This window comes from Galeopterus variegatus, unplaced genomic scaffold, assembly GCF_000696425.1.
Source record: "Galeopterus variegatus unplaced genomic scaffold, G_variegatus-3.0.2 Scaffold65, whole genome shotgun sequence".
NCBI lineage: Eukaryota > Metazoa > Chordata > Mammalia > Dermoptera > Cynocephalidae > Galeopterus > Galeopterus variegatus.
The window spans coordinates 1,165,008-1,183,653 of record NW_007726176.1 but is presented as its reverse complement, the minus strand read 5'-3'; the positions used below and the strand labels follow the sequence as shown (position 1 = coordinate 1,183,653).

Sequence of the window (18,646 nt, the reverse complement as noted above, 5' to 3'; positions counted from 1 at the left end):
TTTTTTTTTTAAAGATGACCGGTAAGGGGATCTTAACCCTTGACTTGGTGTTGTCAGCACCACGCTCAGCCAGTGAGCGAACCGGCCATCCCTATATGGGATCCGAACCCGGGGCCTTGGTGTTATCAGCACCACACTCTCCCGAGTGAGCCACGGGCCGGCCCGTAAATGTCCTTTGATAAACTTAATTTTCTTTGCCATGGGTAAAGTTAGGAAACAGGAATATTGAACAGCCCAAGTGATTATGTGACTAGATCTGTATTTGAGACAGCAACAAGAGATCAGCAGCCCAAGGTATTTTGTGAAAAAAGGATAGGTAACTGAGGAAGGGTTCTGTTTTTGTTTGTTTTTATAGGGAAACTTTGTAAAGGGGAAAGATTAAAGATTAGTGAGAAAGGTGTAAAATTTTATCAAGTCTCCGTACTGGCCAGCCACCAAAAAAAAAAAAAGAATTGTATTTAGGAGGTTACTTTAGAAATTAAAAAAACCATGCTATTTGTACTTTTTTTTTTAGTACGAGAAAGTAGTAAAAGTTTGTTCATATTTTAAGTGAGCTTACCGTTTGTCCTGATGTTTGAATAAGGGAGAAGTGCACAATACCATAACTTGGTTTCAGTGTTCGTAAATTGCAGGCTTTGGACAGGTTGTTTTAAAGTGGGAGTATGTAATATCAAAGACAACAGGAGACAGCAAATGTACAATAAAAAATTTAGGAATACTTTTACACTGATGCGACAACAATCTGTTAAGAAGTTTGGAATGTTGGTGATCCATGCTATTTAGCTCTCAGAAGGACCCTTTGGTTTTGAGAGTGGGTCTCATTGGTCTTTTATGGCTTCTTCCTATTTTCTATTCACCTTTTTTACTACAGGGAACTTGAACCTATCTCATCACCTTTCTGCTTCTTCCTGGTTCTTGAGAAGAAGTATCTGCCTGATATCAATATTTCAGAAAAGAGATGCAAGAGTATATTGACAATTTTGAGTCAAGCCTATAGGCAAGTGGACTGACAGACTGATTAAACCACAGGTAAACCTGGGTCCACAGTGAGTCACATGAAAAAGGGGTGGGGGGCTGGCTGGTTAGAGCGCAGTTTTATAATACCAAGGTCAGGGGTTGAGATCCTGTACTGGCCAGCCCCCCCAAAAAAAGGGGGGGGATAGGGGAACATTCATATGTCAGCTTCATAAGTTGTTTAAATAACTTTAATGTATTTTTATAAAGTAACATATTTTGGAAGGAAATATATTTATTTATTTAGGCAGCTGGCCGGTATGGGGATCCAAAAGGAAATTTATTTAATACAGAAAAGCAAAATAATAATAATAATCAGTCATTATCCCACCTCTCAGATAAATTATGGATAACATTTTGACAGATTTCTCTATAGTTTTTTTTCTCTGCCTATATTGTTTAAAAAATCATATACTAAAAATGAGAAAAGATAGAAAAATATTTGCTTGAAGTTTCTGGACAGTGATGAATTAGAACAAGTGTCCATTTGTCCTTGCTGACTTCTGAATGTTTGGACAGTGAGGGATTGTCATTGGATTTTAAATTGACCCAATTCTGGAAGCTTCATAGATCTGTTTCTGTAAACAGATCTGATTTCAACATAAAAGTTAGCAACATAAATGTGGAAACACAAGGTCCATTAAACTTTTTTCATACTTAGTTTGTGACTTTGATTAACAGTTAAAATTGCATGCTGGATTATGTTGCCATTTACTGACTCCCACTAATCCCTTATGTACAAGAAAAAAAAAAAAGTAGGTGTTTTCTCCCTGAGTAAGATGAAAATAACTCCACTCTATTTTACTTGCAGTAATGTAACAGGATCTCTATCCCTTGTAAAAGTAGGAGAGGGTGTTCCTGGGGAAATGGCACTGCCTGGGATGGGACCATCTTAACTAACTATACTTCTAACGAAGTCTTGACTTACTCTTTATTCTATTGCATTACCAATTGTTTAATTCATGATTTTCTCTCTAATAGAAATAGGCAAGGAACATCTCACAAGCTGGATAGTGAAGTGCTTGCAAGCATCTATCACACCAATGTCTTTGTTGTGTTTAGGAGCTGCTAGTCCACTATTTCAGCCCTGCTTAGAATGCACCCTCTTGCAGCTTTTCCCCCACCCCCACTGAACCTGCACCTTTTGATTTATAGAGCTTGTCAAGGCTAGTTATTTTTGGTTTGAGAATGAAGAGACAGGAGGCAATGGGAGGTTAATTTCAGATGAATGTGGAAACAGGTTACATTGCTGCTTCTGCAATCTTCCTCATGTGTACTTGACCCCACTCGTATCCCCTTTCCATTTATCTATTCTTCCAGAAAAAGTCAACATTCATTCTTAGCCTGTAGAACTCTGCAAGACTGTATCTGTTAGGTTTCACTTCCAACAGGAAGCCTTCTCTGGCCCTCCTTCACTCTATTCTTCTCTCCACTTCCAGAGTGTCCTCTGTTTATGCCCCATAACAGCAAGGATCACCCTGTATCATAATTATTTGTCTATATTCACCATTCAACTGCGAGTTCCTTAGGGAAAGGGGTTGTTTTAGGTCTTTGTTTTATGGAAACAAAAATGGGCTATATGATATGGTGGATGGCATTTAATAGGCAGTTTTGAAAGGAACCTAAGTAGCTCATAGTATATGGGATAGGCTATTTCCTCAGATTTTTTGCAGGATTATTGGTCATTAATAGCTATTTCTCCATCAAGAATGTTTCTAGTTCTGTAGGATTCTGAAGATGTGGTGGATTCAGATAATTTTGAAATGTGAAGCTGATTCTCTTGCTTGGCAGCTTGATATGTTTGGGGGAATGTGATTGACGCATGTGCTTTTTTTTTTTTTTCCCCTTTCAGTGAGACCTGTTGACAGAAATTTAATCTTGATTAAGGGGTGCAGGAAGGCATCCAGTTCCCACCGTGCCTGAGGCTCTCATTTAAACAGTTGCCTTTGGCTCTGGCCTGTTCCATTTCCCATTAGTCCCTGTGGACTTTAATTTTTGAAGGCTTTAGATCCTGGTACGAGGGTACTTCAAAAAGTTCCTGGAAAAACAGAAGCAAAAGATAATATGAATCCTTCCATGAATTTTTTTTTTTTTTTAAAGATGACCAGTAAGGGGATCTTAACCCTTGACTTGGTGTTGTCAGCACCACGCTCAGCCAGTGAGCTAACCGGCCATCCCTATATAGGGATCTGAACCCATGGCCTCGATGTTATCAGCACTACACTCTCCCGAGTGAGCCACGGGCTGGCCCCTTCCATGAATTTTTTGAAGACCCCTCATATTTATTATTTCTTGGAGAGGCAGTGTGGTGGAACTGGTATGACCCAGTAGTTACTTTGGTTTTCTTCATGTACTTGTGCTGTCAGCCTTCACTGAAGAGAATCAGACTTCTCAATGGATACATATTTGTGTATTTGTTCCCATTTTTCAGGGAGGTGGGTATAGTCTCCTGAGTTGACCAAAAGATAGCTCAAAAGAAGCTTCTTTAAAAAGAGGTCATATTAGAAAAATAATATTTTCGTTTTGAAATTTTACCTAAATAAAGATTAGATGTACTTAGGTTTGTGCCCCTCACCTTTTACCCCCCACTAATAAAGTGCAGTCCTAGACCTCAGAGGACAGTCCTTCATCTTTTTTTTTTTTTTTTTTTTTTAATTTTTATTGAATCAAAATTGATTATACAAATTTTGGGTGTTCAACATTGAGATGTGTTGATCAAATCAGTATTACTAGTATATATATTGTTACAAATCATAATTATTTATGCCCCTTATCCACTCCTTCCCCATCCCCTTTTCCTTCCCCCCTCTAATCACCCTAGATTTCTTCTCACCCTCTGAAAGAATAATGGTTACTCTGTCGATTTGCTGCCCAAATGATCTGTCCAATGCTGAGAGGTGTGATCAGGTCCCCCAATACTATCATAGAGCAGGTGTCTCTTCCATCACTCTGAAATGGGCTCTGTGGAGGGAGACATCCTCCTCCTTTCTTTATCTCTGCTGGTGACTCCCCTTGTGTTAACGCACTCCAGTGCCTGGCAGACCATCTGCATGGTGGTTGTGGTGTCTAGCTGCCTTCGCGGCAGCCATGGTCATTGTTGTGGCTGTGGTGGGCCACCCACATGGAGGAGATGTTTTTGGCATGCTCCTTGGTGCTGGCAGTGTGCCTGGTTATGGAGAGTGTCTGATCCCCAGCTCCATATCCCAGGTCCCTGAGTGGGTCTTGAGGCACTGGCATGGTGTTCCTGGTTGTGGGAGGGGGGTCCGGTCCCCTTCTCCAGACCTCGGGTCCCTGGGTGGGCCCCAAAGCGCTGGGAGGACAGCCCTTCTGATGTTTGAAAACCCTCTTCATAGTTTCTTTTATTCTAGAATATCAGCCGAGAGGTTCTCACTAACATACATCTTTCTTTTATTTATCTATTAATTTTTTGGTTTTTTTTACTTTTTGGTTTGTTTTGCTTTGTCTTTGTTTTTGGCGGCTGGCTAGTACAAGGATCGAACCCTGGACCTTGGTGTTATCAGCACCATGCTCTAACCAAGTGAGTTAATTGGCCGGCCCAAACCTCCGTCTTATATAAAGCAAAAACATTATATGCAAAAGTACACATTTGGAAAAAGAATTAAGGGATAATGTTTTACTTTATGGGAAGATTCAACTCAGAGCTTTCCCAATATATTTAGGATAGGATTTGTAATTTACCAAAATTTTCTTTATGAGTAGCTTGTCAGGAGTGCTTAGTTTTTGTATAGAGCAGAATTTATTTGCATTTGTCTAACAGGCTAGTATGATTTGGTTACCTACCTCCTTTTTTTTTTTTTTTGTCTTTTGTCTTTTTCCGGGTCCGGCAATGGATCGCAACCCTCAGTGTTGCCCCCGTACCGGACCGGGGACTGGCAACAGGATTGCAACCCTCGGTGTTGCTCCCACGCCTCGCTCAGCCAGTGAGCGGGAACCGGTCTGTATGTGGGATCCGAACCCTCGGGCGGGAGTGCCGCCGCGCTTCCCAAGCGGCGCACCATCCAGTGCGCCACCGGGCCGGCCCCCTACCTCCTTTTTGAAGGAATGTTTGTAGGACAACCCTGTGCATTAGAGTAAAAAAGATCCCAGATTTTGGAATCCTACAGACCTGGTCTTTTCAAACTCAGCACTACCACCTATTAAATGGTGATCTTGGAGTAGCTTAACTTATCTGAGCCTATTTATTTATAGATATCTACCTTCTATATTTTTAATGCAGTTTAAATGAGATGATTTATGTGTAGTGTCTGGTAAGGTGTTTGGCCTGCAGTAGACAGTATTTAGAAGTTATTATTTATAAATGGTTTTGTCTCTTGCATTTGTTATTTATCTACTTAAGTATCTATTTTTAAATAAATATGGGAGGCAGTAGATAAGAACACAACCTTTAGTGCCTTTCTAGATTCAAATCCTGCCTCTATTACTTCTTAACTATGTGACCATGAACAGATAGTCTCTCTGTGCCTCAGTTTCTTCATCTGTAAAATGAAGATAATAACAGTACTTACTTTATAGGATTATTGTGAGGATTTAGTGAGTTAATACATATAAAATACTGCCAACAGTGTCTGGCAAGTCATACCTACTCAGTAATTAATAGCTCTTATTTTAAAATTTTTTCATGTTTATATACCTTTTTATTAAGTCGATGCTGAGGAATCATTTTTATTTCTATATAGAAATATTAGAAAGAGAATATGTAACATTTGGTTAAGTTAGTAGCCAATTTACAGACCATGTAAATGGGAAGGAAGCAATATATCCAAAGATAAAGAGATTTGACAATTATAGCTGGATTATCAAGAAAATTTAATAAAAATTCCAGAAAGCCCAGTATCTTCTGGACTACAAACACAGTTTTATGGGGAGATAAATACTGCTTAAATAGCTTTTTGAACTGAAAAGATACATTGAGATAATAATAAAACATATTCAAAGAGTATAAAAGTTCGGGCCGGCCCGGTGGCGCACTGGATAGTGCGCCGCTTGGGAAGCGCGGCAGCGCTCCCGTCCGAGGGTTCGGATCCCATGTACAGACCGGCTCCCGCTCACTGGCTGAGTGAGGCGCGGGAGCAACGCCGAGGCTTGCGATCCCGTCGCCGGTCCCCGGTCCGGTACAGGGGCAACACTGAGGGTTGCGATCTGTTGCCGGACACGGAAAAAAAAAAAAAAAAAAAGAGTATAAAAGTTCATATAAGGGGAGATAAATACTGCTTAACTAGCTTTTTGAACTGAAAAGATGCATTGAAATAATAATAAAACATATTCAAAGAGTATAAAAGTTCATATAGTGAAGTCTTCCCCTAACCCAGACCTCCCAGTTCCCTTCAGAGACCAACTACTGTTAACATTTGTGTCTCCTTCCACAAATAATCTATGGATATACATATGAACATTTACCTAACATTGAAATTACTTGGCTGGCTGGTTACTCAGTTGGTTAGAGCTTGGTACTGATAACATCAGGTCCAGGGTTCAATCCCTGTACTGGCCGGCAAAAATAAATAAATAAATAAATAAATAAATAAAATTACTTAATATTTCATTATATAGTTGTGCCTTAATTTATTCAACGAATCTCCTATTGGTGGGATTTGAGTTTTCAGTATTTTTGGCTTTTATGAACAATGCTATAGTGAACTTTCTTACACTTACACATGCATTAGTACATGTCTGTAAGATAAATTTCTGCATTTGGCAAGATCTACCAAAAGGAAAAATGCAGGGCCGGCCTGGTGGCACACTGGAGAGTGCACCGCTTGGGAGCGCAGCGGCGCTCCCGCCGAGGGTTCGGATCCCATGTGGAGACTGGTTCCCGCTCACTGGCTGAGCGCGGTGTGGGCGCAACACCGAGGGTTGTGATCCCGTTGCCGGTCCCCGGTACGGGTGTGACACCGAGGGTTGCAATCCCGTTACCAGTCAGTAAAAAAGACAAAAGGGAAAAAAAAAAAAGGAAAAATGCAAATTGCCCTACAAAGAGGTAGGCAGTGTAGTTTCATAATTAAAAGAAAAAAAAAGAGTGTGAGGGGTTAAATTTGAACACTTTCTAGGTGGTTTTCAGCAGCATGCTTGGTGGAATCATGGTTATTAGAAGGCTAAATGGGTTACTGCACATTACATTCTTGCCTCTTTCCTCCTGCAGCTTTAGTTGTCTTCATTACATTCCTGCCTGGAAAGTATTCACAGTGACCTGGGTTAGGCATTAAGATCTTGGGAATTCAATATTTTCCCATGTCTTCCAGTATGTTTGTTCACAAGAACAGGAAAACTTGCTCCTTGCACGAAGGGAATTTTAGTCACTAAGGAATCTTTCACTAAGGGTCCTTTGAATGTGGTCAAGGAGAGGAAAGGTATCATCAGTAGGTCAAATGGCAATTATAATACCAAAGTGTATTTTATAACACTTGAAATACCTTCTCATTTGTTTATGGGAAGTAGGTAGTCAGAAAAGTAGAGTGACTTGCTCATTGTTATATACATGTAGTAAATGCCAGAGAGAGGGCTAGAATTCTGGACTTCTGTGCTAGTTGGGATTGTTTTTGTCTATAAGTTACAGAAAATGTGACTAATGGCTTATACAAAGAGTATTATTTTTCTTATAGGAAGTCTGAAGGTAGATGGTTGCTGATATTTGATCATCAATGATTAGTAGCTCAGTGATGTCAGGGCTTATGTCAGTTATTCTCTTGGCCATCCACTCATATACACAAGATGGCTGCTATAGCTCTAGCCATTACATCTGCCTTCAGGGTAAAAAGATAGGTGAAGGTGGGCTGGCTGGTTCGCTCAGTTGGTTATAGCACTGCCTTGTAACACCATGGTCAAGATCCCCATTCTGGCCAGCCGCTGAAAAACAAACAAACAAATTTTTTAAAAAAAGAGAAGAAGGGTGAAGGGAAAGAAAAGGAACAAGGGCTATGGCTGTATCAGGTGAGCATAAATTTTCCTATGAATTCCTCAGCAGATTCTTACTTAGTTTTTGTTGGGAGAACTGTCCCATGGCTACCCCAAGCTTTGGAAGGTGGCTATCAAGGAGGTGACTTCCATTTTAGTGTACTAAACAGAACTACTGTTTAGATGATATTCATTGAAAAATATTTAATCATACCTTGACTTCAGCCATGTTGATCTCTAATTCTCTTTATTTACAGTTTATACATGTAATTTAAATATTGTATACTATCTTATTTATTGGGTATGATAGGACTTTAGCTCCTATGTCAATTTTAAGTTCCTTTGTGTCTGGGACTGGATCTTCTAGTTTTTGTGTGAGGACATAGTCTTATCCTTGAATATTAGTGAGGAAGGGACTCAGATATCATCAAGCCCACATCTTATGGCCCCTAGCCAGCACACAATGTAAGTGAACCATTAACAAAAAGCTTATTGAGTTAAATTGAATAATGAAAGTAGAAATGAGAGTGAAAAATTTAGAAAAGGGATAATAAATAGCCCTCTATTCAGGGCAAAAGGCTATGGAGAGTGGATTTTTCTGGAAATAAATACAGTACTATTTCTATGCAGATGGAAACTTAAACTTTTTTTTTTTTTTTTTAAAGATGACCGGTAAGGGGATCTTAACCCTTGACTTGGTGTTGTCAGCACCACGCTCACCCAGTGAGCTAACCGCCATCCCTATATGGGATCTGAATCCGTGGCCTTGGTGTTATCAGCACCACACTCTCCTGAGTGAGCCACAGGCTGGCTCAAGACTTAAACTATTTTAACATGCTTCTCTAATTCACCAGGTGAGAGGGTGTAGGATGTGGAAAGAGCATTGTACTGAAGTCAGGAGCCTCAGTTCTAGATCTAGTTCTGTCTTCACATAACTGTGATATTGGGCAAGTCATTTAATCTCTTCGATCTTCAGCCTCCTCTTCTAGAATGAGGATAATAATTGGTGCTTTACAGGGTTGTTAATGAGCTTTAGAAAGAATACGTATTTAGTACTTCACAGTGCCTGGCATGTAATGAGCACCTCTGGTAACTTTTTTTTTTTTTACCATGATAATTAGTTTTATTCTCATGTGATCTTGTAGAACCCCTTTTTGCTTTAATTAATCCTTATCTACAAACCACAAAAGTTAGGTGTTATCTAAGATTCTTCCCAATTTTGAGATGTTATTTTTCTGCACTAAGCACTTCATTCATTTCGAGCATCATTATAAAGGTATTTGTGGAATTCTGGCTGTAGTGAGTTCGTAGGAGAGACCATGGGACGATGAAGTTCTCTGGTGTGTGGGTTGATGTCACTGTATAAACCAAATATTTGTTATAACAAATGTTTCTGAGACACTGTGTAAGCCCAGAAGAACTTTCTGCATTACCCCAGTCCACTGAGAGAAGCTAATGAAATTCTGGCCAAACCAATGAGTTAGCAATGTAGGTTGGGTGTGACTAACCTCATGATATATCTCGGAGTATAGCTATAGTGATATTTTAAAGAAAATAAGCACTGAAGGCTACTAGTGCCCAGGGTTTGTGAGGTTTTGGGGAACTGGCACACTCCTCTGGTAATGTAAGTGGTTATTGTTCTTCGGAGGAACATTTTCACAGTATGTATCAAGGCCCTTTGACCCAGCAATTCCAACTCTTAGGCTTTATCTTAAGGGAAGAATTATGGGTGTGTACAGAAACACAGCTATAAGAATGTTCTTCTAGCAGTATCTTTAAAGTGAAAATATTGGAAAAAGGCCAAAAATAGGCGATCAGTAATTATGGTACTGCCATTAATTGATGATATATCTACATTTATTGACATAGAAAAATGCTCACAATATGTGAAGCAGATTCAGAATGTCAATGATCATTTATTAAAAATAAAATAATAGTTTGTGTATATATGTAGGATAAGAAGTCTGGAATAGTGTGGCATTACTGGTTTTTAGCAAAAGCTTTTTTATTTTATTTTTTAATTAGCATGTATTTTATAATAAAATAAGGGTTTAAATAAACATTAATTTAATAAATGTTTATGTAAGTGATTACTGGTATCTACTTCCTGATCCTAACCCTTGGCTTGGTGTTGTTAGGATCACGCTCAGCCAGTGAGCTAACCGGTCATCCCTGTATAGGATCCGAACCTGTGGCCTTGGTGTTATCAGCACTGCACTCTCCCGAGTGAGCCACAGGCCGGCCCAAGATACAGAATATTTTAAGTACATGTTGTTCCTTGGATAAAGAGAAATGGCTTATTGGGTTTCATAGGCAAATTATTTGTCACTGAGTGTGGACTTTAGGCTATTTTTCAGACTACTTTTAGCTATTTTATTAACTAGATAGGGCTGGAGTGGGGGCTGACTTTAAACCTACATGGGTTTCCACAGGGTAGAGTCCAAAATTAATACATTGAAATAGGGGTGGGCCCATATTTTTGACTTGTTCCTTTTACTTATTCTGCATGTTGTCCCTTCTATGTGTATTTCAAAGTCATTTTCTTCATGTCCAGGAATAGTACTTTTGAAAATATTTCTAAGGAAAGAAAACATATACTTGGCAAAACCGTATTGAACTCTTGCTATGTGTAAGGTACTGGGCAACTTGATTTATGGGTGGGGTATACACAAGTGAGTAAAATCCAGCTTTGTCTTTAGGAACTTAGAGTCTACAGGGAGAGACATTTGCATAATTAACTAATATAAAATTAGATGTAATATAAAATTTTATAGTGAAGATATAAACAAAGCACTGTGGCTTTGTAGAGGCAACAATGACGTATGGTAGGTGGAAATTGGGAAAGAGTTCATGGAGATATGAATTGGACTTTGAATGATGAGTAAGATTTTGGTTGGTAGGTATAACATTTTTATGCTGTGTTTTAGGAACTGGGTTATTCAGGGCAGAGAGAGAGAGTAAATTTGGTGGGGGAGGCTAGAAATGAGAAAATGGTAGATTGAGGGGAAATAATAAAATAATGAATGAAATACACTTAGCACAATACCTACCATATTGTAGGTACTCATCAAACTTTGCCTGTTTCTAATTCCAAACATATTTCAAGGAGTGTCTTGAAGTTACCAAAAAAGAAAAAAAAACTAACTTTTAGGTTGATTTAACAAAGTAGGGCATATTGTCTAGGTGATTTTTAAAAATGTAGTGGCAAGATCATAGTAATTGCTAAGGAATCAGTACCTTAGATTAATGTGCCACCAAGTTTCTGAACTGTTTCTTTCTTCAGAAGGTGACCTGTTGAGAAAAGTGATAAAAGTATTGGGAAGAACTTGCTCTTCTGGCTAAGGGGGCGACAATGTCACGAGTTAAAACTTCTTATTCCTATGATGCCCCCACGGACTTCATCAATTTTACATCTTTGGATGATGAGGAAGATACTCAAAACATAGACTCATGGTTTGGTAAGTGTCAGCTTTCTCTGGCTATTGTAAAGTTTAGTTGCTTGCTTTGTGCTGAGGACTTTTCAAAAATAGAAAGGGTTGTAAGAAAATATCTAAAATGTAAACTTCTAGGGCCATCTCGTGGCTCACTTGGGAGAGTGCAGTGCTGATAACACCAAGGCTGCGGGTTCGGATCCTATATAGGGATGGCCGGTTAGCTCACTGGCTGAGCGTGGTACTGACAACACCAAGCTAAGGGTTAAGATCCCCTAACCAGTCATCTTTAAAAAAAAATAAATAAAATAAAAAAAATAAAATATAAACTTCTAGGGCCGGCCCATGGCTCATTTGAGAGAGTGTGGTGCTGATAACACCAAGGCCATTGGTTCAGATCCCTATATAGGGATGGCTGGTTGGCTCAGTTGGGAGAGCGTGGTGCTGACAATACCAAGTCAAGGGTTAAGATCCCCTTACCGGTCATCTCTTAAAAAAAAATAATAAAATAATAAAATAAAATATAAACTTCTTTCTGTACCTTTGTCATCCATGATATGATAGAAATCATTGAAATGTCTAATGTCTGATATTTTAGGAATGAACTATAAGTACAAATCAATGTTATTTTGCAGTTCAGAATGACAAATATTTAGGCATTAGGGACATATGGGAAGATCCAGATGAAACAGTGTATAGTGAAACTCCAGGACTTGAACATGTTTGTAGTGATGACAGCCACATAAAAACTTGCTGTATTATCATTGGAAATAGAGTATAAAATCACAATTAAGATATTGACATTGATAAAATCCACCAGTCTTGCTTAGATTTCCCCAGTTTTACTTGTACTCATTTTGTGTGTGTATATGTGTATTTTCCTTACAATTTTATCACCTGTGTAGGCTGGTATCTCTACCACCACAGTTAAGATATTGAACAGTTCTAACATCACAAGGATCCTTTGTTGTTGCCCTGTTTTTGGATACACTCACTTCCCTCCTACCACCCTTCCCCCCAGTTCTTTTTATTTTGGGGGGGGAGGGCAGCTTTTCAGTACAGGGATCCAAACCCTTGACCTTGGTGTTATCAGCACTCCCAATTCATATATATATATATATATATATATATATATATACACACACACACACACACACATATATATATAATTTATTTATTTATTTTAATTTATTGATTGATTGATTGGCCTGCTGGCCGGCCGGCCAGTATGGGGATCTGATCCCTTGACCTTGGCATTACAACACTGCACTCTAACCAACTGAGCTAACTGGCCAGCACCCCCCAGTTCATTTATAAATGGAGGAATTATTCTACTAAAAGAACCCAGTCTACAAACAGAGATAGAATTGCCTGATGTTGGATCATGTGACATGGCACAAATCCTGAAACCAGGCCAATAATAAATGAGGATGTGGTTATGTTTTTACATTACTTTGGAATAATATATGAGACCAGTGAGTGATATGTCAGGCTAGTTGTTAATGGAACCTCTTCATTTTATTTTTCTCATGTCTCCATCCTCCTTATTAAGAGAAATCAACATCAATATGTGATAGGGGACAGAAATGAGTCTATTACAGCTGCATTTATCATTTATAAAGCTGTCTCCAAATATGATGGCTTAGGCCATTCTCTTGGAAAATGAATTTAATGGTATCTGGTAGGGATCCTGAGAGGAGGAGTATATTGGAATGGTTTGAGAGGAAGGGTAGATAAGAGGGCCATCCGTCCTGTAGGGGTCTTTCCCATGCCCTTGCTTCACTGGAACCTGGAGGAAATGGCTGGGCTGTCTGAGGATTTATTTTTCCATGTTTTTCTTTAAAACAAAAAAATAGGAATATTAGCATAACAATACTATTAAATACAGTTTGGAGGAAAAAATTAATCCCACTATTTTTCAAAACTGCCTTAGTTCTAAAATATAGCTTTTAAATTTTCCTCCACATAATCACATCTTTTTACACAGTTGCAATCAGAGTGTACATGCATAGAGTAGTTATTGCTGGGACTCACTACATTCCTGAAGCTTTGTCAATAGACTGTTGGTAGAACAGACATTTCACTGCTTTCCGCTGACTTTCGGGCACAGCCGAACCTAAGATGAAATTCCTTGAGAACCTAGCTCTGCTCCACCCTCACACGCCTCACACTCCCCTATCACCAGGAAGTTTTATAAGACTATAAAATGTCCCTTGTGAGCTCTACAGATCCTGGTGGCTACAGTTTTCTTTAAGAGGAACATGATGTATTTAAGTGGTAGATAAAGCGAGTTCATACTTGTATGTCCCTAAATGTTTATTAAGCAAAGATAAGGAATATACACAATGCAGAATCTGCACTTTTCCTTTTCTATAATACATTGTTCAATGTTGCCAGGTTTTTAGTGATAGCTTTTACAGTCTCTCTCTCATGCATAATGTGTACTTGTTTCCTTTTGATTGCTAGAATTTTATAGTTGCCAAATGAGTTGGAAGTGTACTGGTAGGGGGCTTTAGTCCCCATTTTAAAGGGATTTAAAAATGCTGATTGGATGATGATGATCTTACCGTTTCACAGAGGAGAAGGCCAATTTGGAAAATAAGTTTCCTGGGAAGAATGGGACAGGAGGGCTTTTTCAGGGCAAAACTCCTTTGAGAAAAGCTGATCTTCAGCAAGCTATTGTTACACCTTTGAGACCAGGTAAGAAAGCATATCTTAGAAAAAAGCACATTGACAGAATGGTGGAACAGTGTTTTAGGAGTGTGAGAATCTGGGGAAATTATCTAAATGCTGTATCCTTTGTTATCAGTGAAATGGGCTAATTCATTTCATGATGAATGTAAAACTAATGATGGGCTACACTTTAAAAAAAATATTTTGTAATTCAAGCTAACATAGAATTTTATTGCCAGATATATAACTGTTTTCTTTTTATGACAGGATTTAATGTAACCTAACCTGGGGCTGGCTGGGAAACAAAACAGGAGAGAAGAGTGTACTTCTTGCCATTGTACAAGAATTCTTTGAGTCATGTATCTTATTTTAAAAGATGATTGACATTGAAATCGGTGGTTACTAAATCTGCAGAATATTATCTATTTGATCAGAATATGAAAAGCATTCTTTAAGAGGTCATAAATCCTTCTTGAAAATGATTCTTTTTTTTAAAAAAAAAAAAAGCTCTGTTTAGATACAGCTCACATATGTAATTCACCTACTTAAAATGTACACTTCAGTGTTTTTGTAGTATATTCACAAAGTTGTGTGACCATCACCATAATCAATTTAGAGCATTTGAAAATTACTCTACGGGTAAATCTGAAACTGGCCTCAATCACACCATTAACTAGAAGGGCCATATCAGAGAAATAACTGTATTTTCTTTTCTTTGTCTCTTTTTTGTTTTGTGTTTTGTCCTCTCTTTTTTCCTTTCTCTGAAATAACTGTATTTTCAGTGAACTTTTTAGTTTGCAGAGTCTAAGCTGCTAGGCTGGTTTTCAAATAATTCATGAGTACAGGTGACATCTGATGAATTTGGGATCTGGACAAGGATCCTGAACTCTGGTATCTATCTTTCTTGAACATGGGGTTAGAACTATTTGGCATGTTTCACCTGACATCCTTGGAAAAGCTGGTGGCCTGAATGCCGTATCTTCAAGTGAATTTCATTAGTTCAGTATGGCAGGTTTTCTGTTCTGATGATCTTTGTGCTCTTCTTGAATTGAAGGAGGATGCAATATTACCTAGTCTGGTCCACTTTTAGTTTAAGACTGTTTTATATCCAGAGGTTTGTATCAGCAATTAGAACAGTAAGCTCCAAAGCAAGAGACCTCTGCTGAATCCACTATGTGGCAATGGTCATACATATTACTTACATGCATGCCCCTTAGGCCACTCATGGTCTTTGTATTCTTTCTCATTACACATTCTCACTTCTCTATTAATGCTGTTCCTCTGTTTAGAATACGCTTATCTGACTGAGAAGTTCCTACTCACCTTTCTTTTTTATTTTTATTTTATTTAAAAATTTTATTTATGGGCCGGCCCGGTGGCGCACTGCTACAGTGCGCCGCTTGGGAGCGCGGTGGTGCTCCTGCCGACGGTTCGGATCCCACATACAGACCGGTTCCCGCTCACTGGCTGAGCGAGGTGTGGGAGCAACACTGAGGGTTGCGATCCCGTTGCCGGTCCCGGTCCAGTACGGGCGCAACACTGAGGGTTGCGATCTGTTGCCGGACACGAAAAAAGACAAAAAGGAAAAAAAAAATAAAATAAAAATAAAAATTTTATTTATTTATTTATTTTTAAAAGATGACCGGTAAGGGGATCTTAACGCTTGACTTGGTGTTGTCAGCACCACACTCTCCCAAGCGAGCTAACCAGCCATCCCTATATAGGGATCCGAACCCGTGGCCTTGGTGTTCTCAGCACCATACTCTCCCAAGTGAGCCACAGGCTGGCCCTTCTACTCATCTTTCAAGGTCCAACTCAAATATTCTTTTTTCTGTAACTGGTTCCCCTTATCTGTGATCTTAACGCACTTTTCATGCCTGTATTTTAATTTCAATATCTCATTGTGTAGCTAGTACATAGAAATATAATTAGTTTTTATATATTGATCTTTTATCCTGCAGCCTTCTAAACTCACTTATTAGTTTTGGTAGCTTTTTTGTAAATTCCATCAGATCTCTCCATAGATAATCATGCCACCTGCAAATATGCCTTTCATTTCTTTTTCTTTAATATTGATCTGGCTAGGAACTCTAGTAGGATGTCGAATAGGCATGGAGAGAATAAATGTGCTTCTTATTCCTAATCTTAGGATGAAAGCGTTCAGGCCTTCACCATTAAGTATGATGTTAATTGTAGTTTTTTCATAGATGCCCTTTATCAAGCTGAGGAAGTTCCCTTGTATGCTTGTTTTACTGATATTTATCAGCAGTGGATGGTGGATTTTATCAAATTTTGGGGGGGCATATATGGAGTTGGTCATGTGATTTTTTTTCTTTTTAATTTTGTTTTTTGGTTTTTTGGGGTTTTTTTTGGCAGCTGGCCAGTAAGAGGATCTGAACCCTTGATCTTGGTGTTATAACATCATTCTCTAACCAGCTGAGCTAATTGGCCGGTCTGTTTTTTTCCTTTTTTAGTCTGTTAATATGGTACTGTTAGTCTGGCTGGTTAGTTCACTCAGTTAGACCTGGTGCTGGTAACACCAAGATGAAAGGTTCAGATTCCCATATTGGCCAGCTGTGCAAAAAAAAAAAAAAAAATCATCTATTTGATCTAAGTTGTAGAGTTTATAGGCAAAAAGTTGTTTATAATATTTCCTTATCCTTTTAATATTTGTAGATTCTGCAATGATGTCACCTTTTTCATTCCTGATATTGGTAATTCATGTATTCTCTATTTTCCTGATCAGTCTGGCTAGAGATTTATCATTGTTATTGATCTTTTCAAAGAATCAGCTTTTGGCTTCATTAACTTTTTTTCTGTTTTTCTGATTTCCATTTTGATCTCTATTAGTTCCCTTCTGCTTACTTTGGGTTCAGTGTGTTCTTTTTTTAGTTTCTTAAGGTGGCAGCTAAAGTCATTGATTCGAGGGCCGGCCTGTGGCTCACTCGGGAGAGTGCGGTGCTGATAACACCAAGGCCCCGGGTTCGGATCCCATATAGGAATGGCCGGTTAGCTCACTCAGTGAGCATGGTGCTGACAACACCAAGCCAAGGGTTGAGATCCCCTTACCGGTCATCTTTTTGAAAAAAAAAAAAAATAATAAAAATAAAAATAAATAAAAATAAAGTCATTGATTCGAGATCTTCCTTTTTTAATTTAAATGTTTAATGCTGTAAATTTCCCCTTAGAACTATTTTAGCAGCATCTGGCAAATTTTATAAGTGTTTCCACTTCATTCCATTCAAAATATTTTAAATTTTCCTTTGATATCTTCTTTGACTCAGGTGTTATTGAGAAGTGTGTTATTTAGTTTCTGTATATTGGAGAGGTTTCCAGAAATCTTTTCTATCATTGATTTCTAAGGAATTTAATTCCAATGTGGTCACAGAATATACTCTGTGTGACTTGAATCCTTTGAAATATATTGAGACTTATTCCATGGCTCAGACTATGGTCTGTCTTGATAAATGTTCTATATGCACTTCAAAATAATGTGTATTCTGCTGTCTTTGGGTGGAGAGTTATATAAATGTCAATTAGGTCAAGGTGGTTGATAGTGCTGTTCAAGTTTTCTGTTTCCTTATTGATCTTCTATCTAGTTGTTCTATCTGTTAATGAAAGTGGGGTATTGAAGTCTACTACACATATCATTGTTGCTCTAGTTCTTCCTTCAGTTCTGTCAGTTTTTTCTTCATTTATCTGGGGCTCTTGTTAGGCGCATATAATGTTTATAGTTGTTATATCTTTTTGATGGGTTGATCGCCACATATTTTTGTATATTGTTTTATTGTAATACAAATATCCCATTTGCTTATATATTATTTGTGGCTATTATGTTCTTATTAATTTTTCTGTCATTTTATTTCATCAGTTAAAAAGAAAGATATTGAAATCTCAGACTATAATTATGGATTTGTCTATTTCTCCTTGTAATTTTTGCTTCATGTATTTTGGAGCTGTTTTTAGGTATATAAGTGTTTAGGATTGTTATGTCATCTTGATGAATTGACTACTTTACCATTTTGAAATGATCTTTTTTACCTCTGGTGATATTCTTTGCTCTCAAACCTACTTTGATATTAATATAGCCACTCCAGCTTTCTTTGGATTAGTGTTAGCATGGTGTGTCTTTATATTTAAAATGTATTTTTTGTAGTCAGCATTAGTTGGGTCTTGCTTTTTTATTCAGTATAATTATATCTGCCTTTTTCTTTCTTTTTTTTGGTGGCTGGCCAGTAAGGGGATCCAAACTCTTGACCTTGGTGTTATAACATCGTGCTCTAACTGACCTAACCAGCTAGCCCCTATCTCTGCCTTTTAATTGGAATAAATGCCTCTATTTTATCCTTGACATAATATTCTATCCTTTTTGTTTGTTTTGTTTTTATTTTTCTCTGCTCTCCCCCCCAAAAAAAATTTCTTTAGAGGATGAACCCAATGATTGTTCTCTGAAATGGATAATTCATGAAATGTGTTTTCATGGCCTGTCTTTTCTTCCCTGTCACCTTGTTGCAGTTTAATTTCTTTTTTTTTTTTTTTGTCTTTTTTCGTGTCCGGCAACGGATCGCAACCCTCAGTGTTGCGCCCGTACCGGACCGGGACCGGCAACGGGATTG

The 18,646-nt window shown here is 38.2% G+C and overlaps 1 protein-coding gene across 1 annotated transcript in view; it reads left to right on the top strand.

The window, feature by feature from the left end:
• The window catches only part of TPX2 (TPX2, microtubule-associated), a 58,122-nt gene that overhangs the window by 2,375 nt on the left and 37,101 nt on the right, over positions 1-18,646 (top strand). Inside the window, exons 3-5 of the mRNA XM_008577242.1 lie at positions 872-1,029; positions 11,210-11,384; positions 13,935-14,057. Coding sequence (XP_008575464.1) covers positions 11,279-11,384; positions 13,935-14,057 — 229 coding nt within the window. The 5' untranslated portion in view covers positions 872-1,029; positions 11,210-11,278. The remainder of the gene's footprint in view (positions 1-871; positions 1,030-11,209; positions 11,385-13,934; positions 14,058-18,646) is intronic.